General features: G+C 41.1%; 1 protein-coding gene across 2 annotated transcripts; it reads left to right on the plus strand.

The window, feature by feature from the left end:
- The first annotated feature begins 1,257 nt into the window (after window positions 1-1,257).
- LOC138364273 (uncharacterized) lies at window positions 1,258-23,011 on the plus strand. Of its 2 annotated transcripts, none has more exons than XM_069323816.1 (2): window positions 1,258-1,396; window positions 16,507-23,011. In XM_069323816.1, exon 2 carries the CDS (start codon window positions 16,514-16,516, stop codon window positions 19,184-19,186), a length of 2,673 nt encoding a protein of 890 aa, XP_069179917.1. In that variant the 5' UTR covers window positions 1,258-1,396; window positions 16,507-16,513; the 3' UTR covers window positions 19,187-23,011. The 2 variants fall into 2 exon arrangements, with proteins under 2 accessions (XP_069179917.1, XP_069179916.1); XM_069323815.1 differs by lacking the exon at window positions 1,258-1,396 and adding an exon at window positions 1,531-1,963.
- Window positions 23,012-27,177: the final 4,166 nt, after the last annotated feature.

Raw genomic sequence — 27,177 nt, forward strand, 5'->3', positions numbered from 1 at the left:
GCTGTGAGAGGCATGATCTTCCTGCTCTAAATCCATGTTGGCTGGGTTGTGGAGGTCATTGGTTTCCATGAATCTAGTGACCTGACTCCTGATCACTCTTTCAAATACTTTTATTATGTGGGACGTTAGTGCAACTGATCTATAATTCTTTGCCAATGCTTTGCTACCACCCTTGTGTAGAGGGGCTATGTCTGCTGCTTTAAGCGCATCTGGTATGTCCCCTGTGTCCAAGCTCTTCCTCCACACTATACTGAGTGCCTGTGCTACTGGCACTTTGCATTTCTTTATAAATATTGAATTCCATGAGTCTGGACCCGGGGCTGAGTGCATGACATGCAAATAGTTTCTGTATGTGACTCAGTTTTGATTCCCTCTTTGAGACTACATTTCAAATTGTCCCTAACATATACGGCTACTCCCCCTCCTCGTCTAATATATCTATCTGTGTGAAATAGTTTAAATCCATTTATTTGATATTTAGATATATTATGTTTAATTATTCTTAGGTTAGGTGTTTAGTTCTGCTGGCAATTACTTGTATTTTCAGTATATACGTCTAATGTGTGGCCACGTCTGTAGTAGAAAATAATAATAATAATAAACGAAAAGTATGTAGGTGGGTGAAGCATTTATATGGAGACATGCCAGACATGACGCAACCTAGCTCACCTCAGGCTGTGCAACTCTTAACACAGGCAGTGTGAAGCAAAGTTCGAGAAAGGTTCGAACATCATCAGTTGTGAGTCATGTGTTAAGTGTATTTTATTAATAAAAAGGAGGCTTGGCGGGTGTATTATGGAGCATTAAGTCATTGTTTTATTTATGGGGGCGGGTTGTGTAGTCATTTATGGGGGCGGGTTGTGTAGTCATTTATGGGGGCGGGTTGTGTAGTCATTTATGGGTTGTGTAGGGTTCGGAGAGACATAATATATATTGCACTCTTATTGGACTAATTTATTTCGTTCAAAAATTTTATTGCAATTATTAGAATAAAATATGTTACAGCAGTATTTTACATTTTTCTTTTGTTTTACTTGGATCAGTTCCAGATAGTGTACATTGTGATAGGGAGAATCATTATAATAATTTAATTATATTTAATTATAAACAGTTAAAGATATTACATATATCCTTTTATTGCCCAAATTATTCGTGAAAATTACATATAAATATTATATAAAACGTGTTATGGTCACGGTCAGGATATTTCCCAAACATTAACAAATGTTCGTTTTTATAGCCAATGAAAGTCTTGATCCTGGAGCGGTACGAGTTGTGATTGGTGGAGCGCGTCCCATGCTAGGCTTGGCGCCAAGTTTCGGAACATAAACATTGTCCCATGACGGAGAAAGTGGAGAGCTGCTGCTGAAGGCGTTATTTTGCCTCCGCCACTAAGGTAAATGAAGTCAGGGTTCTTAAGTAACACTGTTAAGGAGGCGGAGGTGACGGAGGCGGTGAAGGGGGGGAGCGTGGGGCGCCGGGGAGACACCGAGGGCGAGATGTGAACAGCGCTGGACGCCATTGTCAGGTGACAAGCTCGTGGACAGCACTTTGGGGCGCGGGGGAAGGAGTCTCGGGGCACAGGGAGGGGCACGAGGCGGGCAGAGAGCACGGAGCGGCACTAGCTGGTGGATGGTGCCTCAGTGGGTTGGTGAAGCTGGGGGTCGGCGGGGCGAAGACCAGAGTGGGCAAGGTTACGTGTCTGCCCGAGGCGTCGCCACCTCTCAGCTGCTGCTGCTCTGATCTGCTGTACTTCACAGCTGCTGCTGTGGCCTGCTGTACTTCACAGCTGCTACAGTGACCTGCTGTACTTCACAGCTGCTACAGTGACCTGCTGTACTTCACAGCTGCTACAGTGACCTGCTGTACTTCACAGCTGCTACAGTGACCTGCTGTAATTCACAGCTGCTACAGTGACCTGCTGTACTTTTTCACTTCCTGCCGACATCTCCCTCAACATGAGGTAAAAGGTTCATAGCCTTCTGTAGTATTTATGGATTTAATTAACTTGTGTAAATATAACCAATAATAATTACAGCTTTTTATCGTAGGGGATTTTTTTTTAATATATAATAAGAATAAGGTGTGCTCTTTCCATAGATACCATGAAAATACTTTACACTACATTTAATTTTTTATGAAGTAAAATAAATATATATCGACAAAGAATTTTAGGCTTTGTAAATTACAGGCAAAAATTTAAGTTTTCTATTTTGATTATAATTGTATTAATGTATTTATCTATATATGTGCATAAGATACATACATGGATACGTGTCAACATCTTTCTGCAATGTTGTTTCAAAACAGCAGGAATGTCTTGGAAAGGCCTTCAACACACAGACTCGAGAATAGGAAACATGTTGTGTTTGAGTGTGATGAAATATGAGTTAATTTGAAAGTTTTGAAAGTAATGCTTAAGGCATTCATCTCTGCTGAATACATATTAACTACAGCTTTTAGTGATATTACAAACAAAATAGGAAAGATTTTGAAATATTCTAATCAAAACAATAATAGTAAATACTTGGAAAAGAGGAAAGTAATAAGCTACCCTAAAGTGAATTGTCAGTAATGAAGCAAGATCAAATATAAAAATCCTGCTCTATAGCTTGTGGAAAAAGGAAGGTATTTCAGTGAAAAAATTCATATACAATACAGTAACTTTGTCATGCTCGTGTACTATTGGGTTATCTAGAAGTTATCTTGAGATGATTTCAGGGCTTAGCTGTCCCCGCGGCCCGGTCTTTGACCAGTCCTCCGATTAGTTACATACCCCCAGGAAGCAGCCCGTAGCAGCTGTCTAACTCCTAGGTATCTATTTACTGCTCGGTACAGGGGCATCAGGGTGAAAGAAACTTTTTGCCCATTTATCTCCGCCTCCATCGGGTATCGAATCCGGAACCTCAGGACTACATATCCGAAGCGCTGTCCACCCAGCTGTCAGGTGCCCTGACCTGGGTGGTTAAAATAATTTAAGAGCAGTCATGGAGTCAGACAAGTCGAGGTCGTAGGCGAGAGGCAGTCTGCTGCCAGGTCTACAGCACTTGTGTATAAAGGTCAATTTCTGGAGATCATCAACAGAGAAAAATTATCTTGAGAAATTTACACTAATGAGACTGGAATAAACTGAAGAATAACTATCCTGAGATACTGTACTCTGGTTCACAGAAAAAGTGATCAGTGTGTTTTGGGTTCAGTCATTGAACCTTCTCCAACTAGTTCAAGTGAACCTAGCACTTCAATATCTACACTTTAAAACTTTATAACCTAAAAGTATAACCTATCATCAGAGGAGAACCAGAATATTAATTTAGGATAAATAAAGCATTTTACATTTATTTCTTGTATCTACTTGTTTGTTACAACTTGGCCATTGTATCCAAGGAGGGGTCGAGGGTGACTACTTGCTGGTGGTGTCAGGGGGACACGTGTTGTGGTAAAGGTGCTTGATGGTGTCGGGATGCTGGTGTCAAAGCTACCTCGTGTCCGAGGTGTTGCTTTGCTACTGTGACAAGTGTGTTGTCAGCAGTGTGTTGTAGAGTCATAGCAGTACTGGTGGTGGTGTTACAGTAGTAGTGTTGTGATGTTGGTTAATAGCAGAACTGGTGGCATTGTGTTGTAGCAGTACTTGTGGTTTTGGGGTGTCGTGTTGTAGAAGTGCTGGTGGTCTTGTGTCGAGTTGTAGTTGTAGTGGCATCGTTATGGTGGTGTTTTGTTGTCGGGTTGTAGCAGTACTGGTGGCGTCATTATGGTGTCAGGTTGTAGCAGTACTGGTGGCGTCATTATGGTGTCGGGTTGTAGCAGTACTGGTGGCGTCATTATGGTGTCGGGTTGTAGCAGTACTGGTGGCGTCATTATGGTGTCGGGTTGTAGCAGTACTGGTGGCGTCATTATGGTGTCGGGTTGTAGCAGTACTGGTGGCGTCATTATGGTGTCGGGTTGTAGCAGTACTGGTGGCATCATTATGGTGTCGGGTTGTAGCAGTACTGGTGGAATAATTATAGTGGTGTCGGGTTGTAGCAGTACTGGTGGCGTCATTATGGTGTCGGGTTGTAGCAGTACAGGTGGCGTCATTATGGTGTCGGGTTGTAGCAGTACTGGTGGCGTCATTATGGTGTCAGGTTGTAGCAGTACTGGTGGCGTCATTATGGTGTCAGGTTGCAGCAGTACAGGTGGCGTCATTATGGTGTCGGGTTGTAGCAGTACTGGTGGCGTCATTATGGTGTCAGGTTGTAGCAGTACTGGTGGCGTCATTATGGTGTTAGGTTGCAGCAGTACAGGTGGCGTCATTATGGTGTCGGGTTGTAGCAGTACTGGTGGCGTCATTATGGTGTCAGGTTGTAGCAGTACTGGTGGCGTCATTATGGTGTCAGGTTGTAGCAGTACAGGTGGCGTCATTATGGTGTCGGGTTGTAGCAGTACTGGTGGCGTCATTATGGTGTCGGGTTGTAGCAGTACAGGTGGCGTCATTATGGTGTCGGGTTGTAGCAGTACTGGTGGCGTCATTATGGTGTCGGGTTGTAGCAGTACTGGTGGCGTCATTATGGTGTCGGGTTGTAGCAGTACTGGTGGCGTCATTATGGTGTCGGGTTGTAGCAGTACAGGTGGCGTCATTATGGTGTCGGGTTGTAGCAGTACTGGTGGCGTCATTATGGTGTCGGGTTGTAGCAGTACTGGTGGCATCATTATGGTGTCGGGTTGTAGCAGTACTGGTGGCGTCATTATGGTGTCGGGTTGTAGCAGTACTGGTGGCGTCATTATGGTGTCGGGTTGTAGCAGTACTGGTGGCGTCATTATGGTGTCGGGTTGTAGCAGTACTGGTGGCGTCATTATGGTGTCGGGTTGTAGCAGTACTGGTGGCGTCATTATGGTGTCGGGTTGTAGCAGTACTGGTGGCGTCATTATGGTGTCGGGTTGTAGCAGTACTGGTGGCGTCATTATGGTGTCGGGTTGTAGCAGTACTGGTGGCGTCATTATGGTGTCGGGTTGTAGCAGTACTGGTGGCGTCATTATGGTGTCGGGTTGTAGCAGTACTGGTGGCGTCATTATGGTGTCGGGTTGTAGCAGTACTGGTGGCGTCATTATGGTGTCGGGTTGTAGCAGTACTGGTGGCGTCATTATGGTGTCGGGTTGTAGCAGTACTGGTGGCGTCATTATGGTGTCGGGTTGTAGCAGTACTGGTGGCGTCATTATGGTGTCGGGTTGTAGCAGTACAGGTGGCGTCATTATGGTGTCGGGTTGTAGCAGTACAGGTGGCGTCATTATGGTGTCGGGTTGTAGCAGTACTGGTGGCGTCATTATGGTGTCGGGTTGTAGCAGTACTGGTGGCGTCATTATGGTGTCGGGTTGTAGCAGTACTGGTGGCGTCATTATGGTGTCGGGTTGTAGCAGTACTGGTGGCGTCATTATGGTGTCGGGTTGTAGCAGTACTGGTGGCGTCATTATGGTGTCGGGTTGTAGCAGTACTGGTGGCGTCATTATGGTGTCGGGTTGTAGCAGTACTGGTGGCGTCATTATGGTGTCGGGTTGTAGCAGTACTGGTGGCGTCATTATGGTGTCGGGTTGTAGCAGTACTGGTGGCGTCATTATGGTGTCGGGTTGTAGCAGTACTGGTGGCGTCATTATGGTGTCGGATAACAACACATTGTTGTTTCACTAAAAACGTTAAACAAAACACCACAAAATACAGGTAATACAGCAACAAAATATATGTGGGTACTCACCAAGTGTTAACATGTTTCTCTACATATAATAATTAATAATTATGATCTTGTAATAATGTAATTAACTACTTGATTACCATATGTGTGAGTACGGTGGTGTTAACTGCGGGTTGAGGCCTAAATGTTGAGGGGAGGGTTGGGTTTATGTATGGTTAGGTTAGGTTTAGTTAGCTTAGGTTTAGTTAGCTTTGGTTTAGTGGCTTTGGTTTAGTTAGCTTTTGTTAGGTTAGCTTTGGTTTAGTTAGCTTTGGTTAGGTTAGCTTTGGTTAGGTAAGCTTTGGTTAGGTTAACTTTGGTAAGGTTAGCTTTGGTTTAGTGGCTCTTTGGTTTAGTTAGCTTTGGTTTAGTTAGCTTTGGTTTAGTTAGCTTTGGTTTAGTTAGCTTTGGTTTAGTTAGCTTTGGTTTAGTTAGCTTTGGTTTAGTAAGCTTTGGTTTAGTAAGCTTTGGTTTAGTAAGCTTTGGTTTAGTTAGCTTTGGTTTAGTTAGCTTTGGTTTAGTTAGCTTTGGTTTAGTAAGCTTTGGTTTAGTAAGCTTTGGTTTAGTTAGCTTTGGTTTAGTAAGCTTTGGTTTAGTTAGCTTTGGTTTAGTAAGCTTTGGTTTAGTTAGCTTTGGTTTAGTTAGCTTTGGTTTAGTAAGCTTTGGTTTAGTTAGCTTTGGTTTAGTAAGCTTTGGTTTAGTTAGCTTTGGTTTAGTTAGCTTTGGTTTAGTTAGCTTTGGTTTAGTTAGCTTTGGTTTAGTTAGCTTTGGTTTAGTAAGCTTTGGTTTAGTTAGCTTTGGTTTAGTAAGCTTTGGTTTAGTTAGCTTTGGTTTAGTTAGCTTTGGTTTAGTTAGCTTTGGTTTAGTTAGCTTTGGTTTAGTTAGCTTTGGTTTAGTAAGCTTTGGTTTAGTAAGCTTTGGTTTAGTAAGCTTTGGTTTAGTTAGCTTTGGTTTAGTTAGCTTTGGTTTAGTTAGCTTTGGTTTAGTTAGCTTTGGTTTAGTTAGCTTTGGTTTAGTTAGCTTTGGTTTAGTTAGCTTTGGTTTAGTTAGCTTTGGTTTAGTAAGCTTTGGTTTAGTTAGCTTGGGTTTAGTTAGCTTTGGTTTAGTTAGCTTTGGTTTAGTTAGCTTTGGTTTAGTTAGCTTTGGTTTAGTTAGCTTTGGTTTAGTTAGCTTTGGTTTAGTTAGCTTTGGTTTAGTAAGCTTTGGTTTAGTTAGCTTGGGTTTAGTAAGCTTTGGTTTAGTTAGCTTTGGTTTAGTTAGCTTTGGTTTAGTTAGCTTTGGTTTAGTTAGCTTTGGTTTAGTAAGCTTTGGTTTAGTTAGCTTTGGTTTAGTAAGCTTTGGTTTAGTAAGCTTTGGTTTAGTTAGCTTTGGTTTAGTTAGCTTTGGTTTAGTTAGCTTTGGTTTAGTTAGCTTTGGTTTAGTTAGCTTTGGTTTAGTTAGCTTGGGTTTAGTAAGCTTTGGTTTAGTTAGCTTTGGTTTAGTTAGCTTTGGTTTAGTTAGCTTTGGTTTAGTTAGCTTTGGTTTAGTTAGCTTTGGTTTAGTTAGCTTTGGTTTAGTTAGCTTTGGTTTAGTAAGCTTTGGTTTAGTTTAGCTTTGGTTTAGTTAGCTTTGGTTTAGTTAGCTTTGGTTTAGTTAGCTTTGGTTTAGTTAGCTTTGGTTTAGTAAGCTTTGGTTTAGTTAGCTTGGGTTTAGTAAGCTTTGGTTTAGTTAGCTTTGGTTTAGTTAGCTTTGGTTTAGTTAGCTTTGGTTTAGTTAGCTTTGGTTTAGTTAGCTTTGGTTTAGTAAGCTTTGGTTTAGTTAGCTTTGGTTTAGTAAGCTTTGGTTTAGTTAGCTTTGGTTTAGTTAGCTTTGGTTTAGTTAGCTTTGGTTTAGTAAGCTTTGGTTTAGTAAGCTTTGGTTTAGTAAGCTTTGGTTTAGTTAGCTTTGGTTTAGTTAGCTTTGGTTTAGTTAGCTTTGGTTTAGTTAGCTTTGGTTTAGTTAGCTTTGGTTTAGTTAGCTTTGGTTTAGTTAGCTTTGGTTTAGTTAGCTTTGGTTTAGTTAGCTTTGGTTTAGTAAGCTTTGGTTTAGTTAGCTTTGGTTTAGTTAGCTTTGGTTTAGTAGTTTAGTAAGCCTTGGTTTAGTTAGCTTTGGTTAAGTAAGCTTTGGTTTAGTTAGCTTTGGTTTAGTTAGCTTTGGTTTAGTTAGCTTTGGTTTAGTTAGCTTTGGTTTAGTTAGCTTTGGTTTAGTTAGCTTTGGTTTAGTTAGCTTTGGTTTAGTTAGCTTTGGTTTAGTAAGCTTTGGTTTAGTTAGCTTGGGTTTAGTTAGCTTTGGTTTAGTTAGCTTTGGTTTAGTTAGCTTTGGTTTAGTTAGCTTTGGTTTAGTTAGCTTTGGTTTAGTTAGCTTTGGTTTAGTTAGCTTTGGTTTAGTTAGCTTTGGTTTAGTAAGCTTTGGTTTAGTTAGCTTGGGTTTAGTAAGCTTTGGTTTAGTTAGCTTTGGTTTAGTTAGCTTTGGTTTAGTTAGCTTTGGTTTAGTTAGCTTTGGTTTAGTTAGCTTTGGTTTAGTAAGCTTTGGTTTAGTTAGCTTTGGTTTAGTAAGCTTTGGTTTAGTAAGCTTTGGTTTAGTTAGCTTTGGTTTAGTTAGCTTTGGTTTAGTTAGCTTTGGTTTAGTTAGCTTTGGTTTAGTTAGCTTTGGTTTAGTAAGCTTTGGTTTAGTTAGCTTGGGTTTAGTAAGCTTTGGTTTAGTTAGCTTTGGTTTAGTTAGCTTTGGTTTAGTTAGCTTTGGTTTAGTTAGCTTTGGTTTAGTTAGCTTTGGTTTAGTTAGCTTTGGTTTAGTTAGCTTTGGTTTAGTAAGCTTTGGTTTAGTTAGCTTTGGTTTAGTTAGCTTTGGTTTAGTTAGCTTTGGTTTAGTTAGCTTTGGTTTAGTTAGCTTTGGTTTAGTTAGCTTTGGTTTAGTTAGCTTGGGTTTAGTAAGCTTTGGTTTAGTTAGCTTTGGTTTAGTTAGCTTTGGTTTAGTTAGCTTTGGTTTAGTTAGCTTTGGTTTAGTTAGCTTTGGTTTAGTTAGCTTTGGTTTAGTAAGCTTTGGTTTAGTTAGCTTTGGTTTAGTAAGCTTTGGTTTAGTTAGCTTTGGTTTAGTTAGCTTTGGTTTAGTTAGCTTTGGTTTAGTAAGCTTTGGTTTAGTAAGCTTTGGTTTAGTAAGCTTTGGTTTAGTTAGCTTTGGTTTAGTTAGCTTTGGTTTAGTTAGCTTTGGTTTAGTTAGCTTTGGTTTAGTTAGCTTTGGTTTAGTTAGCTTTGGTTTAGTTAGCTTTGGTTTAGTAAGCTTTGGTTTAGTTAGCTTTGGTTTAGTTAGCTATGGTTTAGTTAGCTTTGGTTTAGTAGTTTAGTAAGCCTTGGTTTAGTTAGCTTTGGTTAAGTAAGCTTTGGTTTAGTTAGCTTTGGTTTAGTTAGCTTTGGTTTAGTTAGCTTTGGTTTAGTTAGCTTTGGTTTAGTAAGCTTTGGTTTAGTAAGCTTTGGTTTAGTTAGCTTTGGTTTAGTAAGCTTTGGTTTAGTTAGCTTTGGTTTAGTTAGCTTTGGTTTAGTTAGCTTGGGTTTAGTAAGCTTTGGTTTAGTTAGCTTTGGTTTAGTTAGCTTTGGTTTAGTTAGCTTTGGTTTAGTTAGCTTTGGTTTAGTAAGCTTTGGTTTAGTTAGCTTTGGTTTAGTTAGCTTTGGTTTAGTAAGCCTTGGTTTATTTGGCCTTGGTTTAGTAAGCTTTGGTTTAGTTAGCTTTGGTTAAGTAAGCTTTGGTTTAGTTAGCTTTGGTTTAGTTAGCTTTGGTTTAGTTAGCTTTGGTTTAGTTAGCTTTGGTTTCGTTAGCTTTGGTTTAGTTAGCTTTGGTTTAGTTAGCTTTGGTTTAGTAAGCTTTGGTTTAGTAAACTTTGATTTAGTTGGGTTAAGTCAGGTTTGCTTTGGTTAGCTTTGGTTTGGTTAGGTTTTGTTAGCTTTGGTTTGGTTTGGTTAGCTTTGGGTAGCTTTGATTAGGTTAACTTTGGTTAGGTTCAGTTGGATTTAGTTAGGTTAAGTTAGGTTACGTTTGGTTAGGTTAACATGTGCCAGTACAAACTTGTTTCATTGGCATTATAAGTTTCCTCAGAAAAGAGAGAATTAATCTCAAATTTATACATATTCCTCTGCACCTCTATCCAGCACACAGGAGACATTCCAGATTCATCTTCATTTATAAGCTGAATGCTCTGATAATAGATCATAACAATATGTTTTCTCTTCACTGCTTTTTGAAGCCCTAAACAACATATTTCCTGCATTTCTAGATGCACTAGTAGCACGATGCCAAAAAATATACAGAGATATAAAACGGTGAGAGAGAGGAAGAGTTGTCCACTGCAGGTAAACAAAAACAAACAGCGGCGCCACCAGCAACTCGGTGGCCGGCCACGGAACTACACAGGCGTCTCCTGGGCCGGATCCCAAACAAATAGCTGGAATAAACGAATGATTGAGGTTCGATAGCAAGGTCGGGGAGTGTAGTAGCGTTCTTGATCATGGCTGGTGGGATCTTGACTCTGAAGCACTTGAGCTCTTGTGTGGCAGCAAGGTCCACATGGGTGATGGTGGAGGTCAGTTTCATGGTTGCGTGTTCAAGAATGGTGCGAGGAAAGATTTCGAGATTACTTGGTATCACAGGAGAGTTCTCCTTTTCGATGGTATCCACAATGTCTTGGAGGTTAGTGTCGGTGATCCATTTGCTGAGTCCCGTGATGAAGACAGTTCTCTCAGCACGGTACTTTAGAGGGAAGGTGAGGTTGATATGCTTTTGCCCGAAACGCTTTGCGTAATAGTGGCTTTAGGCATTGTATGTCCTAGCCCTATCTATAAATCCATCACTCTTTGTAAAATCTCTTGTATGTATGTACCTTACCTAAATAAACATTTGATTTGATTTGATTTTGTGCAAGTACGATTTGTTTAGGAATTATCTCGAAGTGGTCGAGGTTATCCTCTTTTTGCGTAGAAGAGAACAACATCCTCTCCTTCCTGGTGAAAGTCGGCGGGTATGACCTGGGGTGCAGTGCCAATTTTATAGGTGCCGGAGGTCTAGTGGGCCTAACAAAAGCCTGTCATTTTCTATCCGGTTTCTGTATATGTCACACGATAAGTATTTTGTGTTTTACTTGCTAATTATCATAAAATATAATTATCAAAGAAATAAAGAAAAAACATCAATCATGTATTTATCAATTTAAGAAGTTAAAACACTTAGTGCTCACAAAATACATCCAGTGAGAAGTTTCACAATAATTTCCACAAAGGGTCAGGTGTGAGACGTTTTCAGGGGTCTGAAGCAACTCTTGTCCCTAGTGTCATCTGCCAATCTGTGGTATCGTAGCCATGATATGGCATATGGGTCAGGATTCCAGTGAACTAGAGGGGGGCCATGTAGTTTAACAAACATAAATGCTGATACATGATTTATAAGAATTCTTGAGCATGTTGTTATCAGGTTCATGTGACTGAATCCCCTCTCATACTCAGCAGTACTAATAGGAATAGCTTGTAAACAGCTCAGTAATGGCTGTAAATATTGGGGGATGCGGCATCCAAGATCCTCTACATAGTCTCTAAAGGCATTTAGTGCAAAGTCTAAAAAAAAAGAGCTTAAACTTTTTACAAAGATAATATTTCAGCTTCTCCATAATTAAGTGGTACTGTATTTCATCAGGCCAGTAGTCTTTTTCAAGGACACATATCATCAAGCAGTAATTTATACATACTTTGAGGTTCAGAAGTTTGAGAGCCTTTCATGGATGTTGTTAACATACGGTGCTGCAAATTGTTCACAAGATTAGTAAGAAACTGTTGATAATTAATGGAGACAATTTTCTTGTTGCTTGTTATGGTAATGCCTCTAAACTTCTATTCATGTTGCCTTTTGAGCTTCTAAATTTCTAGTGCCAGGTTTCTCTTTTAGTCTATGCAATGAATGACCTTATGCTCCGTTGAATCAGTTTGTCTGCATACACAATCGAAGTAGTGCGTTTTGTAGACACTGACAGTAAACCAAGTTCTTGCAACATGTCATACATTAGAGCTAAATCCAATAGAATCTATTCTGAAGTTAGCTTTTTAACAGACCTTCATAGGGTTTTCTATCACTTCCAAATCTTGTTTCCTCTTTCACTGCTTTTTAAAAATGAAAACAGAGCTTTCGAATTTTTCCACACTGATGAAATGGTTGGAAACAAGCTGGCCACCCACCTGGTGCTCAGAACACGGCCTATTTTGCAAATCTGTTATTCAAATTGAGAGGCACATTCAGATAGTTGCTTTTGATTTAGATGTGATCTACTGTAAACTGAGTACAATCTGTCCATAAATGCTTGAAAATGATTAATTCCATGAACTTCTCACTAAATCACCTACTGCAAGTTCTAATATATGACTAAGACAGTGCCAGGTTATTATATCAGGGTAATGTTCTTTGAGAATTGTTGCAACACCAGATTTGACACCAGGCATGACACTTGCCCCATCACTAGCACATGCTACAAGGTTCTGTTTCAAATATAAATCATCAAACCCATGTTACAGTAATTGAGATAGCTCAATAGATGCCTAGCAATAGTTGCTGCTTTCTGATCAGCTAGTTCAATTAGATTTAAGAATATGAAATGGGGATTACCTTCCATATCACTTTCACATTTCAAGTTAACTAGCAAGGTTGTTTTAATACTCAGGCTTGTTGATTCATCAGTGAGAACATAAATTTTGCCATTTATCTGCTTGATATGCTGGCAAATTTGATTTTTCATATTAATGATTATGTGATTATCTCTGTGGCATTAGTGCGGGAATGCAGTCCCATTCCAATGTCAATACTGTACCATTTTGCTTTTGTAGTTCCAGTAAGCCAAAGTGATCAGAGAATGGTCTGTCATTCTGAGCTTAATAATATGCAGAACCCAAAATTGAACAAGTTGTCTTTAGATGCGAAGCATTCATGGCATCACACAATTTTCCAAGAGCATCTTCATTAGCTACATTTTCATCACGTAAAGCAGCAGTGTGAGCTTTTGACAATTTTTTTCCGAGAGATTTCAAGCGTGTATTTTGATTTGCTCCATAATAGGATACTTGGTATATCTGCCACTCATTTGATAGTCTTAAACCCTTAAAAGTGAAAAGTGTTACATTGCTTATGTTTGCACATACTTTACACCCAAGTTATCATTACTGAAGTCTAACCATGGATTGGTTTCCTTTTTTTCTTTTCTTTTTTAACTTCCACATTTCTTTAGTCCAAACACTTGAACAGGGATACAAATTAGACTTCAAAGCGCCATTACTTTCTGAATTGCCCATGGATCCAGTCTGAAAATTTGAACGAGAAGCAGTCGAAACACAACTTTTGCCACTTTAACTGTTATCATTATCAGTCTCTTGTACGTTATTCTTCTTACACTCCTCATTTTGTTTATGAAAGAAGGCAGTCAACATTGTTTGCTTAGAAGCCATGATAGTTGTTTGTGAGAAAAAATACTTCTGTATTAGAAAGAACTCCATGGAACACAAACCACCACTTTACTAATGCCATTGAAACACAGAAGCAGAGAAACACACTCAGTATTTCACACGATGCTAGAACCACCCCAAAAAGCACTAAATTATGTAAGGTTGTGTGTAGCAGTTTTGTCATTTTACCTGCCTAGTATTTAATACTAAAATATACTATTGTATGAATAAAGGCTACCTGTCTAATGAACTACTGTTAAAGCCATGAATATTATCGCTGAATATTTGTATTCAAAATGGTCGGTTGACAACTTTACCTCATATCGTTTGTCTCGCATAAATGAACAGGGAGTGTTCACGTGCGTCGGGTATTATGTTTCCAGATTTGTGCCAGCACAATTTAGCCTGTTTACTTTTTAAATATATAAAAATTTAAATATTATTGAATCTTTAAAAAAAAAACAAAGAAATACCATAACATTATTTACTTATTAGTAATGTAATGCTAATATTTTCCTGCTACGATTAACCATCACCTACAAGCCATCATATCCCTTTCCCCCATTCCATCATTCGTTTGCAGAGATGCAAATGGATGATGGCCCTTGCCAGCGCTCCGGCGAACTCCGGCAGCACTGCACCATTGGGTGTTACGTTGGTGGCGGAGGAGAGGGCTTGCAGCAGTTCACTCTTGGAGAATACATGGTTGTGCAGGAAGTTGGCCTTCACTTTCTGAAGCATGGTACCAGGTGGCTGGTGCTTATGCCACCCCATTGATGGGTCACAGTGGTTTACAATGGCTTGTGGAGTGGCTCAAGCTTGCTGGTGCTCTACCCAACAATGCTCATTACATAAGAAGGACCTACTTCTTTTCCTGTGTATTTACAGGATGAAAGTAGGGCTGACCACCTAGTGCAATGCGCCTTGCCCACTATCACGATTGGTCACTGGGCTGTGAGAGCGGACATGTCCGTTCCCGTCTGTGATCGCATGCACGCACCAAATTGGCATGCACCAAAAAGATTAAAAAGATTAAAATAAAAATGAGTGCTTAGCTGTGATCTACTAGAGTCCAAACTGTCTATGAGCCAAGCTCCTCTGAAGTGGACTGTAAAACAGATCTCTCTGTTTACTCTCTCAAGTTACCATTAGAAGGTTTTCCACAAATTAAAGATGATATAAATTGATAGGATTAATACAAATAAAACGGGCAGCTTAACCCTTCAACTGCTCGGCTTCCAAATATGACCCCCCCTCCCCCCAGTGCGCAGGAAATAAATTCTCTGGAAATTTTTTTATTTTTGAAAGTGTCAAAAACCCTTCCCCGAGTACGAGTATAGTAACAAAGTCGAAATTGTACTTTGGCTGCTATGGGGTCTGTAAGTTGGCGCGTAACATCATCATTCCCCATGCGCCTGTGGCGTAAGCTCCCAGGTCCAGTAGGGCACCAGGGGCAGGATGTGCGCTCTGGCACGAATATATTTTTGTTTATTTTTTGCGCACAGTTCCAAATACATTTTATTTGTTTTTACGTGCCAATCCTATGTATAATGGGGAGTAGTTGGCTGAGCAGACAGAACACTGTACTCGTGATCCTGTGGTCCCAAGTTTGGTCCCGGGCGCCGGCGAGAAACAATGGGTAGAGTTTTTTACCCTGATGCCCCAGTTACCTAGCAGTAAATAGGTAGCTGGGAGCTAGTCACCTGTCGCGGCCTGCTTCCTGGGGGTGGAGGCCTGGTCGAGGACTGGGCTGCAGGGACACTAAGCCCCGAAATCATCTCAAGATAATGAACACGTACACTATATTATGGCAGTAGAACATCCGTACTGTCCGTAGACACTACGTTACGTGCATCACCAAAGTGTTCACTTATCCTGCACATATTTCCAATGTATCATGCTAATATATTTATATTTGAGTCCATATATACACTATATACACACCATAAACACACTCGGTACTCCGCGTGTGTGTGATATGCAGCGAAAAAGCCAACGGGGCAGAGTGACACCTTGCACTCCATGCACCAGGCGCTTTTGTTCTCTGCGGGTAGTGTTTCTGCATACTATACATGCATGTTTACCCTTTTCCCATGATGCTGTGCCTAGCATATACTCGAGCATGTGTACTCCGAAGTTCTCGTTACTCCTCAGTCTGTCTGAAGCTGTGAGTGGCATTGTTGCTTGCACACTGCAACGGAGCCCTCCTTGCCATACTTTACAAGCAGTTGTGACACAACACCTGCACTGAATGTACGTACTGACGGTTTCCTGCCAGATTTTACCAGGTACATATTGAAGCAGTTGAACACAGCAACATGAATTAGGTGGAAGAAGAACTTTTTCATCCGCTTCACAGACTTGCGCACACACATCACTGCACCAAGCATCATGTCACATTTATCGATGAGGCGCATTATAGTTATAGTCTATGACAGTCCAGTTTATACATGAGGAAGCGCATCTGAAAGTGGACTTTGCCACTGTCCAACATGGCACCGATGTGAATCCTAGTCAGCATATTTACCTCGCGTCTGTCCTTCCACTGCACTGCCAGCATATTGTCACACTTGCACAGCTGTCAATCACCCACAGCTATATCAATACCAAACACTGGCATTTCCTTCCTGTGGGCCTTCACAGTGCCACATACGCCGGTGTTGTGGGCAAGGAGGTATTTGGTCAACAAGGGGCTGGTGTAATAGTTGTCGGTGAACAGGATATGCCCCTTGTTCAGCAACGGTTCCATCAGGGTTTTTACGACACTGCCGGAGAATCCGTGTTCATCTTGAGCTGGTATGTCGACGTCTGTACCAGAATACAATATCATGTCCAAGAAGATATTGAATCAATTTTAATATTTTTAAGCACTTTAAAAGTTAATTTGATAAAGTTAAGTTTTAGCAAATGCAAGGGCTTCATGATCTTGAGGACATTATGTAAATTTATATGCTGAACTTTGAAGTATATACAGCACTTTTCAGAATTTCTAACTCAAATAGAATTAAGTGATTTTAATTGGCCATTTTTTCATTCTGTGGCATATAAGCATTTTAAAATTCTATAATTTTGTATTACACTTTCATTACATATTATGATTAACATTATATATATGGTAAGGGAATGTATTGTCTGGCTGTGCTGAGAGAGGAAGCAGAAGAAAGATAAAAGGGGTACACATTAGTGTTTATATATTACAGTATTTCATAACATTTTGTACTGTGTTGAGAGAGTTGACCAGATACACCTCCCTTGATTGCCCTAATGCTATAGAATTATAGTTATTATTTTTCATATTGATTAATGAGTGTTTATCATTTCAGCACCTGCATGCATTGTTTGCTGCCAACACGTGTGCTGTACAACGCGAGTCGTACAGCTTGTGGAGTTGGTAGCACAAACACATCGCAGGTCAGGGATGGTGTGTCCAAGTTGCTGCGGATCAGTCCAGACACACTGTCTCACACCAACTGTCTCAGGATTAGTTGGTACTCAACACGTACAATTGTTCCTGGAACATGTCTTCAGGTTAACCACAGTAGGCCCAGAACAAAGGAGACGTCATCGCAGAATGCTCTAAACAAAGAGGAGGCAGCTGTTGGAAAGTTTGAGAATGTGTTTTCCAATTTCTCTATAAGTGCTAAACCTAATGAGTTGTCTGAAATGAATTCCAAGCGGACCAGGGACTTGTTGTCGCCACTGCGACCTATACCACAAAAAAAGATTAAAAGTATCTCTCGGACCTCAAAGGTTATCACTGATTCTGCTGTCCTGGATTTTATCCCACTCCCGCCCAGTCCGCCACGTGAAAATGATGATTTGGGAGAATTCATTGTCATTGACACCAGACCTTCTGAGGTGGTTTTTCCCCAGACAACAAGTGGTAACAAGTGTAACAAAGAAAACAGCAGTAATGCTGAGGCAGTATCTAAGAAGGATCATGGCGGTAGTAGTAGTAGTAATGTAGTGAATTCAGTGGAAGGTGGAAGCAATGGTGAGTGTTCTGGGACAGGATCTAGACGTAGTGATGAAGTGATAGTGTCGTGTGATAGTGACATCATTTATGTTCCTGCAACCTCAGAGTCTGAAACGAGTAAATTGTGCGATAAGAAAAACAATAGAACTAAAGAAAGAACTAAATTTCACAGTAAAAGAAACAAAAGCAAATCTGTCAAACCCTCTGAAGACAATGACATAAATATTTTATTTGAAAGTCCTAGTAAGAATGATGTTGATGAAATCATGGTAGTGTGCACCATTTCAGCACCTGAAAAGGGGCAAGATCATATGCTATCACCAGGAAGAAAACTTGTGCCAGGCAATCAGAGAAGAAAGTGCCACTCAAGCACAAGACAAGGGCTCAAGGCAAAACCAATGGAAGAGGTTTCTGCTCCATCCAATTTAGATATAAAAGAAAAGAATGTATCTGACTACAAGAATATGGAATTAAGTCCTGATATTCAGAAGGTGAATGTGGTAGATCCTGATGTTGTGGAGATTGTTGAGGATCCTGCATCTTCGTCCAGCAGCAGATCTATTGAGGTGGAGGTCATTGATGTTTATATGTCTGATCAAGAAGATAAATGTAGTACTACCTCTTCTGATCATGAGACTAGAGATATGGATATCAGCAATTCGGAATTTATATCTCTTCAGAAATTACGAGTTAAGGATTTGGAAAACACAGAAATAGATATTAGTGATGAGGTGCTAAAATTACGAAGAGAATTGGAAGACTTAAGGAAGTGGGAGATGACAGGTCTTGGGCAGGAAATTTTGTCTGGGAAGAACATGAAGCCAACTGATGTTATGTTTACAATTTTGTCTTACAATGTGTTGGCTCAGGCTCTGCTGACTGACAATATGAGTCTTTACAAATGTTGTGAGGAGGAACATCTCTCATGGGACTACAGATGGGCACTGCTACAACATGAGATCAATGACCTGGACCCTGATGTGCTCATGTTACAGGAAGTGCAGGCCTCCCATTATCACAGTCATTATCTCCCTTGGTTCACATACCAGGGATATGATGGATTGTTTAAGAAACGAACAGGAATTAAGACTGATGGTTGTGCCATATTCTTCAAAAAAAATAAATTCTCTTTGTTAGAACACAGTAGTGTGGAGTATCTTCAGCCAGAAGCTAGAAATGTTTTAGACCGTGACAATATTGGACTTATAGCAAAACTTTTACCAGTATCGCAGCCAAACTCTGCACCTTTATGTATTGCAACAACACATCTCTTGTACAACCCTAACAGGCATGATGTAAAGCTGGCTCAGATAGTATTGTTGCTCTCTGAGATAGACAGACTAAGCTATGAAGGAGAGAAAGGGGGCATAACAAAGTACTGCCCTGTAATAGTAACTGGAGATTTTAATGCTGAACCCCATAGTTCATTAATACAGTTTTTAAAGGAGGGCCGACTGCAGTACGAAGGTTTGGCTCGTAAAACTCTGACCAGGCATGGAGCTATTGGGTCATTACTTGGGCCAGAACTCTTTCCCCAGTCTCTTGGGCTCACAGATCGCTGTCAGCATGCAGTGTTAGCACAAAGTCGTTACCTGGAAAATACACGTGGGCCCATTTTCTCCCTGTCAGACAAACGAAGACTAGAAGAATCGCTAATACATCTGTATCATTCAGATCGTGAGTGTTTACCCCATAATAACTCTAATACCCTATATCAAGGGCGCACACCATCTGGATGGTTTTCTCACGGATTCAACTTTCACTCTGTTTACCGCCACCGCTTGAATCGCTTGGGCAGGGCTCCTGAAGCTACCACTCATCAGAATGGCTGGACAACGGTGGACTATATGCTGTATTCTCGTAACTATTCTTCCTCTTTAAACAGACCAGTTGAGGGAAATCTGAAATTGCTGGCTCGTTATGGGTTGCTGTCAGGACCAGAAGCTGATAGATTTGCACCTCTACCTTCATCAGTGTGTCCGTCTGACCATTTTCCCCTTGCTGCTCAGTTTTTGCTGCGAAAATAACATTTCATGTTATATATATTTTTAGTAAGTGAAAATGAAAATAAAGATAGCTTGTCAAATATATTTTGTAATTTATTGTTTTTTGTGTGTAAAAAAAGATATATTTATTTTAATGTATGAAAGAATATAGGCGAGGATAATTCACAGTGGTTTCATATTTACAATTTGTTGAATGTACAAAGTCATTTGTAAATAGATGTTTAAGGAGATAGTAAACATGATGCCACTTACAATTTATGGAATGCATGGAGTCAACATTTATTGTTATAAACTAATTGATGTGAAATTTGTCTTAGTTAAATGATGAGCGCTTTGGTTGACATTTTCTTTATCACACATGTACTGAGCAGGGTCTAATTTATTTTTCAGTGAATAATAATGTTTTTATTTCACTTCTTATACAAGATTTTTTTTTTTTTTTTTGTCTCCAATGGCAGTTAAAATGTTTTTCTACAGAAAAATTGTTATATTTGTGAAATATTAAACTGCATTGCCTAAACGTTCACTGTTTACTGCACATGCAACACAAGCATTATTATTTTCATTGGAAATGTGAACTTTGGTATTCAATTTTTGGCTCATGTTGAGCATAGGCAAAATGCAAGAGTATTTAGTTAAAGTTTGTGTGTTCACTGGTATGTGTGTATATGATCTGTATATAATGTCAAGCTAGATTATTACCTGTCCATAACCTGAATTTTCAGGCTCTAATGTGCACTCTGGCAACTACTTCAGGATTTGTTATGTCCACTCATGTACTCTAGTGCTAGTCAGAACTGAAGCGACCACAACTGCACTCCAGGACTTGTAGTTCCTGCATATACCCTCCAGTTCTTGTAGCGCTCACACATATCATCCAGGACTTGTAGTGCTCGCACAAAGACTCAAAGACTTGCAGTGCTCGCACATATCATCCAGGACTTGTAGTGCTCGCTCGTATCATCCAGGACTTGTAGTGCTCGCTCGTATCATCCAGGACTTGTAATAAACCATACTTCTGATATTCAAACTTGTGTTTTGGCATTTAACTTGATGTACAGCCCAAAATGTGCAATGTTCACCAGAAATATTTATCTTGATTCTTTTGAAATTTAATGCAATAAATTTCCTAGAGGTTATTTTTTTGTGCAATATACAGTAATGCATATTCTTTTTTTCTGAAAGCATAACTTGGTTTTGTTTTGAATAATAATTATATTAATGTCATACTTTATTAAAATTAATGGCATTCTAGAGCCTTGGCCAGTGCACTACCTGGTCTAGAGCCTTGGCCAGTGCACTACCTGGTCTAGAGCCTTGGCCAGTGCACTACCTGGTCTAGAGCCTTGGCCAGTGCACTACCTGATCTAGAGCCTTGGCCAGTGCACTACCTGGTCTAGAGCCTTGGCCAGTGCACTACCAGGTCTAGAGCCCTGGCCAGTGCACTACCTGGTCTAGAGCCCTGGCCAGTGCACTACCTGGTCTAGAGCCTTGGCCAGTGCACTACCTGGTCTAGAGCCTTGGCCAGTGCACTACCTGATCTAGAGCCTTGGCCAGTGCACTACCTGGTCTAGAGCCTTGGCCAGTGCACTACCTGGTCTAGAGCCTTGGCCAGTGCACTACCTGGTCTAGAGCCTTGGCCAGTGCACTACCTGGTCTAGAGCCTTGGCCAGTGCACTACCTGGTCTAGAGCCTTGGCCAGTGCACTACCTGGTCTAGAGCCTTGGCCAGTGCACTACCTGGTCTAGAGCCTTGGCCAGTGCACTACCTGGTCTAGAGCCTTGGCCAGTGCACTACCTGGTCTAGAGCCTTGGCCAGTGCACTACCTGGTCTAGAGCCTTGGCCAGTGCACTACCTGGTCTAGAGCCTTGGCCAGTGCACTACCAGGTCTAGAGCCCTGGCCAATGCACTACCTGGTCTAGAGCCTTGGCCAGTGCACTACCAGGTCCAACTACGGTATTTTCTATTTTGTTGCTGAACCCGTCACAGCAGTGTGTTAAGTACACAAACACATTAGTTAATGCCCATGTATCTTGCTACTCAAAGTAGGGATTAACAGCTGACTGAACTCCATGTATTTACGTGTCCTTAGTTCGCCCACGTGTTTATCCTTCCATTGCTGTTGAGGTAAATAGGTTGTAAACTAGCCCCATGCTATGACGGGTCAAGCTGCCAATGTCGCCAATGGCACTCAGGCTAGTAGATATGTTGGCAGCGACATGCTAATTGTCACACCTTTCGTTTACATGATGGTTAAATTCCAGAGAATTTCTTTTAAGACAAAGCAGCTGTGCACTTCCACATTAATTGTTCCAAAAGGTGTTTGCAGATAGTTTTTTGAACTTGGCAAGAGTAAATAAGACTAGATGACATTTGTACCATTTTGACTATTGGGTAATTTTCCCAAAACTGTATATGCATCCTTGTAGAATGTTTTCTGCAGTAATAAGTAAATTGATGCATAGTTGTGTAGATGACTACTTGCCACAATGCAACAACTGCTCATCCATCTTAACCCTTCCACACCACTACTACTAAGGGCATAGTTCATGTACATTGATGAAATTGACCTTCCACACAAAAGGATTATATTTAACACTAAAGACTACACGTCACATTGTAAAGAAGCTCATATTCCTTTGTAGTTGTAATAGATTTACTTTATATAAATCATCCTTTGTATTTATTTGATGCCAGGCAATCAAGTTCTTCTATAATCCATTTACTTTAAATGTCCTGTATTATCTCTGATGTAGATTATTTTTGTGTATCCTTTTCCATCTCAGATTTTACCCATTTCTTTGAATAATTTTCTGTTGCTCTAGGTTTCCCCCATTTCCTTTTACCAAAGTGTATAAACCATTGGGATACATTTAAGGCAAATTTATTAACTGGGCTAATGGGCATGGTTCAGTCAAGTAACCAGAGCTTGTATTTGTTTTGCCATGTCACATACAATAATCTGAAATGAAATACTGTACACAAATTTCACAAGTAATACAGTTTCAAGTTGAGCTGACATTTCTCTGTGGTACCTTAAATTAGACTCCATTGTGTTCTAGGTTTTATTAATGTTAGATGAAGCTGTCAAATAAACTGTTTTAACACTGGCCAGGAATGTAAAAGCAATAAAATCACATGGTGAGTAATTTACATCCAGCCTATGACATGCAGGTTGGGTAAGTAACTTTCCTGGCCTAAGACATGCAGGTTGGGTAAGTAACTTTCCTGGCCTAAGACATGCAGGTTGGGTAACCTCATTATTTTCTTGCTTTTGCATTGGTGGGGTGATGGTGTAAGTACCAGAAGGGTGTATCCAAAGCTGTACTGTGGTAAGATGAACTTTATCCTTTCGAATTATTGTGATTTTAATTTTAAATATAGATGTGAAGTTGCTGTGGATGTGAGAAGCAGATAAAGGCATTGCCAACTGTGTAAGGTTCATCTTCACTGCTAAAGTATTGATTCTACCAACATTCTTGGGTTACCTGTATCGTAAAACATTAATTTGTTGTATGGCAAAAGTTCATATTTGCAATGGCATTTAATTTTGTTCAAAATTGAGCAAGAAATCGAAATATTAGCATGGACTTGATGAATCCTGTCTTTGCCCACATCTGCCAGTAGCAAGTGTAGAATTTTAGTACAAAACTGTTGTGATTTTGGATGTTGAAAAGTGTTTTGACAATTTTGTGTACCCTTAGTGCTTTTCCAGATCACTTAATGTATAACAGAATGTTATTTTGATACAATTTTATCCATTTCTTATTCACCAGTCAAAATCCCATTTTTATAGTATCAGTGATGAGAATGTTAAAATATGGAATTAAAATTATGGGCCCTGTCTTCTAAACTTTCTTTTAGCACTTGCATAAACAATACAGTACAGCCTAAGTGTTGGAAGTTGGCTAATAAAACTTTTGCATCATATTTCTCCTGGTACACATCTGCAAAGTGTCTCCTTGTATTCTCCAACCTTGCCCCCATGGAGAGTTCCATTTTGTAAATCCCTGATACATTACGTGAAGTTATACCACTGTAGTCATGAGACATCTTTTCCTTTATCATTTTCACTGCCTTTCGAGCACTACTTCTCTCTTTACAGATGGATCGGATTTTGTTGATGGGTTTGGCTACTCTGTAATTTTTTATAAAAAAAATTTGTTCCCCTTCCCCTAGAATTGAGCATTTTCATGGCGTAGCTTTTATGCAATTTTGGATGCTCTGCATCACTTAATTCTCATGTGCTGAAGTTCATTATTGTGTTTGATTTGCAGTTCTCTCGTGGTCCTGGAGTATTTAACCCTTCCAATTCTGTGATGATTGAAATCCAGCACTGGCCATTCCTCATCTTTAGTAGATATAAGAGAGTTAATTTTGCTGGGTCCTTAACCATATTGAAGGTTAATTTTAGTGCCTGTACCATCTCCCAGAAATTATTCATTTAATTCATTTTATTGAGAACAGGCAGCCTTTGTATGTATATATGTTAGGTTTATATTGAGGTCCTCCCCAAGGTCGAATTACTAACCTTCCTCGGGATGCAACTTCACAACAGTTTACTCCCTGGCACCTATTTACTGCTACGTGAACATAGGCATTAGATGATAGGAATCATGCCCAAGATATGGGGGCTTATTTATGGATGTAATTATATTCATGTTCTATGCCAATTTCTGATCATTATTCAACTTCAGACTCGTGGGGTGAGCGATCAGGCCCCCGAGTTGGACTGTGATGGAAGGACCAGCTCTGTAGCCCCCGCTACATTGGGCCCAGACAAAGTTGCTGCTCTGACTCTTTTCTGACTAACCTCTCTTTTCCCCTCCCACCTCTGTGGCGGGGTTGAGCCCATTGGCCCCCAGTGGTGACCACCTCATCACCTGGAGTGGCTCCATCTCTCGTGACAACTGTGCCTTTAAACCCTCTTATTACTAGGGTGCTTGGCACTGTCACCTCACTCGAATGCACATGATTCCTTCCCAATCTACTATATTCCAGGATTTGTTTGGTCCAGCTAAGTGACTGTATTTTCATTCTGCACGTCCTGATGATTTATTCATCCATAAACACCTAGTTGATTCGGTAGATACCCTTTCCACTTTTAACCCAACCTGTACTGAAACGTGTCATTGCCGCCCCTTCTCAGGCAGTGGGTGTCTGCTTGTCTCCATTGTCCTACATTGGTGAGACCTCAGTTCGGATCTCCAAAAATATTTCTTTTGGGTTAAATGCCACCATTGGCATAGTATTCTCCCACACCATGTTGTGACTGGTGATTGGGAACTCAAAGACTGCCACTATATTAAATATATCCTTGAGGCCCAAAGCCATTCTATTTTCCAGATTGATACATTCACTCAACCTTCTCGGGGTCGTCATCGTCGATAGCCTCTCTGTGTAATAAAAATAACTTGATAGTAGGTCACTTTCGTCTTCCGTAATTCTTGCTGATTCTTGCTCTGTTCAGGAGTACATGCCCTCTTCTCGCCTCTGCAATAGGTGTTGGAGATTTGGACATAGTTCCTTCAAGTACTCAAGGGAGGGGTGTCTATGCCCCTTGTGTGGAGTCTCTGGCCATTCTAAGACGATGTGCCCATATTCCCAAGTTCAGTTCATTTCGGGTGATACCCACCCTGCCTTCTCCCACACATGTGTGCACTACAAATTTGAGGAAGCCTTCCTCACTTTGAAACATCGCGATCTTTTATCTTTCCCTGAAGCAAGACTCCAGATTCACCACCTTCCCTCTTTCTCCGGCATGTTTTATGCTCGTGCATTGCGTTCCACTTCTCTTCCACTTTCTCAGTTCTGCAACCCTTTCCAGGCCTTGGACCCCGACACCACTACCTCGCTATATTCTGAAACTGAGTCTTCCTCGTGGTTCCCCGCGGGGTGTTTCTTTCCTTACAAGTCTTCCCTGTCTCCTGTGCTGTCCTTCCCCTCGCACCCTAATCCTTCTCAGTAGTCCAGGACCACCGTGATCGCTACTATCTTCGCTATCTTGCACGGTCCTTGCAACATCCTTCCTCTTGCCTCTGTCGTGCTTTAACTTTTACCCCTCCTGTGGTTCCTGTTACTCTTCACCACCTGCCTCTTTCTGTCTGGTTATCTCATTTACAGGATTCTCTTTCAGTTTGTATTTCTAAAGTATCTCCTCGTGTTGTTCCTTCCTTGCCCCTGTTTAGAGTCCCCCCTTCCGAAGTTTTGTACATCCTTATGTACATCTACATAAGTACATAATATGTACATAATTTACACGTGGAAAATATTAGAGGGGCTGGTCCCAAACCTGCACACAGAAATAACATCACATGAGACCAGAAGACATGGCAGGATGTGCAGAATACCCCCGTTGAAAAACAGAGGTGCAACTGGTACTCTGAGAGAGAACTCTATCAACATCAGAGGTCCGAGACTGTTCAACACGCTTCCACTACACATAAGGGGCATAACTGGCCAACCCCTCACAGTGTTCAAGAGAGAACTGGATAAGCACCTCCAAAGGATACCTGATCAACCAGGCTGTGACTCGTACGTTAGGCTGCGAGCAGCCGCGTCCAACAGCCTGGTTGATCAGTCCGGCAACCAGGAGGCCTGGTCGACGACCGGGCCACGGGGACGCTAAGCCCTGGAAGCACCTCAAGGTATCTAGTTCATCACTAGAACTTTTACCCCTCTACGGTTCTGAAACGCCTTTTCCTTGAGCACTTTTCTTCGCACTCCCACTCTGTTTCCATCTTCACTGATGGGTCTAAGTCTGTGGACTGTAGGCTACTCTGTTGTTTTTCCTGACAGTACTTGTATGTGTCGCCTACCTCCGTTAACTAGCATCTTCACAGTGGAACTTTATGCTATTCTCTATGCTCTTCGTCTCCTGCTTTCTCATTGCCAATCTTCCTTTGTAGTTGTTGACTCGTAGTGCCCTCATGGCTCTCGGGTCCTTTAATCCAGTCCATCCAGTGGTTGTCGAGATTCAGCATTGGCTATTTCTTATTTCCAGTAAATTTAAGTCAGATGAGTTTTGCTGGGTTCTCAGTCATATTGGTCTCTCTTTAAATGGGCATGCGGATGCTGCTGCTAAGGAAGCTGTCTGTTCTTGTCCCATCTCTCGTAAAGGTATTCCTTATTCTGACTTTTATCCGGTTAACCATTTCTCCATCCTTACCCGTTGGCAGGCTTGTTAGTTGCCTGCTACTGGTAACAAACTGCGTACTCGTGGCCGTCCTCCTGCCACCGTAACCGGCGATGGGAAACGGCTCTGGCGAGGTTGCTTATTGGCCATACTCGCTTAACTCATGGTCACTTGATTGAGCGCCGCCCTGCTCCTTATTGTCCTAATTGCATTGTCCCTCTTACAGTCGTGCATATGCTTGTTGAATGTCCTGACTTCTGGGACGAGCGTGTGTCTTGTTTTCCGACCGTCCCTCGTGGTCGCTAGTCCCTCGATAGTATTCTTGGTGACTGATACTTTTGATATCGTTCGCCTTATGCGTTTCTGTTCTCATATTGGCATCCTTGGTGATTTTTAGTGCCCTCTGATTATCCCGCACATTTGATGGTGCTGCATAACCTTCCCGGTTTGGTGCCTTCTTTTGATAATTACTTAGTGCCCTATGATTATTCCGCACATTTTGATGGTGCTACATAGCCTTCCCGGCTTGGTGCCTTCTTTTAATAATTATTTAGTTCTCAGCCGCCACAACACCTGTCTATCCTGGCCATTGTCCATTCCTCCCGGTCGTCTTTATGTTGACTGCTCTTGTTCTCCATCTCCTGTTGAGACTGGAGACTGTTGCCGAGTGGATTGCTGCTGGAACGCCTCTCTTAAGTCAAAAGTAGACCTATCTCCTCTCCTTCCGATCCGGCGGATAAGAAGGCATCGATATCTCCCTCGCCTTCGGGTTCTATCCCCGAGTCTCCTCCTATTTCAGTGGCAGAGCCGCCTGTCACAGCCATGGAGGTTCCCGTGGTCCTTTCTCGGATGCTGCCCTTGATCAAGTATACTCCCC

Source organism: Procambarus clarkii, chromosome 13 (assembly GCF_040958095.1).
Source record: "Procambarus clarkii isolate CNS0578487 chromosome 13, FALCON_Pclarkii_2.0, whole genome shotgun sequence".
In the NCBI taxonomy this organism is placed as follows: domain Eukaryota; kingdom Metazoa; phylum Arthropoda; class Malacostraca; order Decapoda; family Cambaridae; genus Procambarus; species Procambarus clarkii.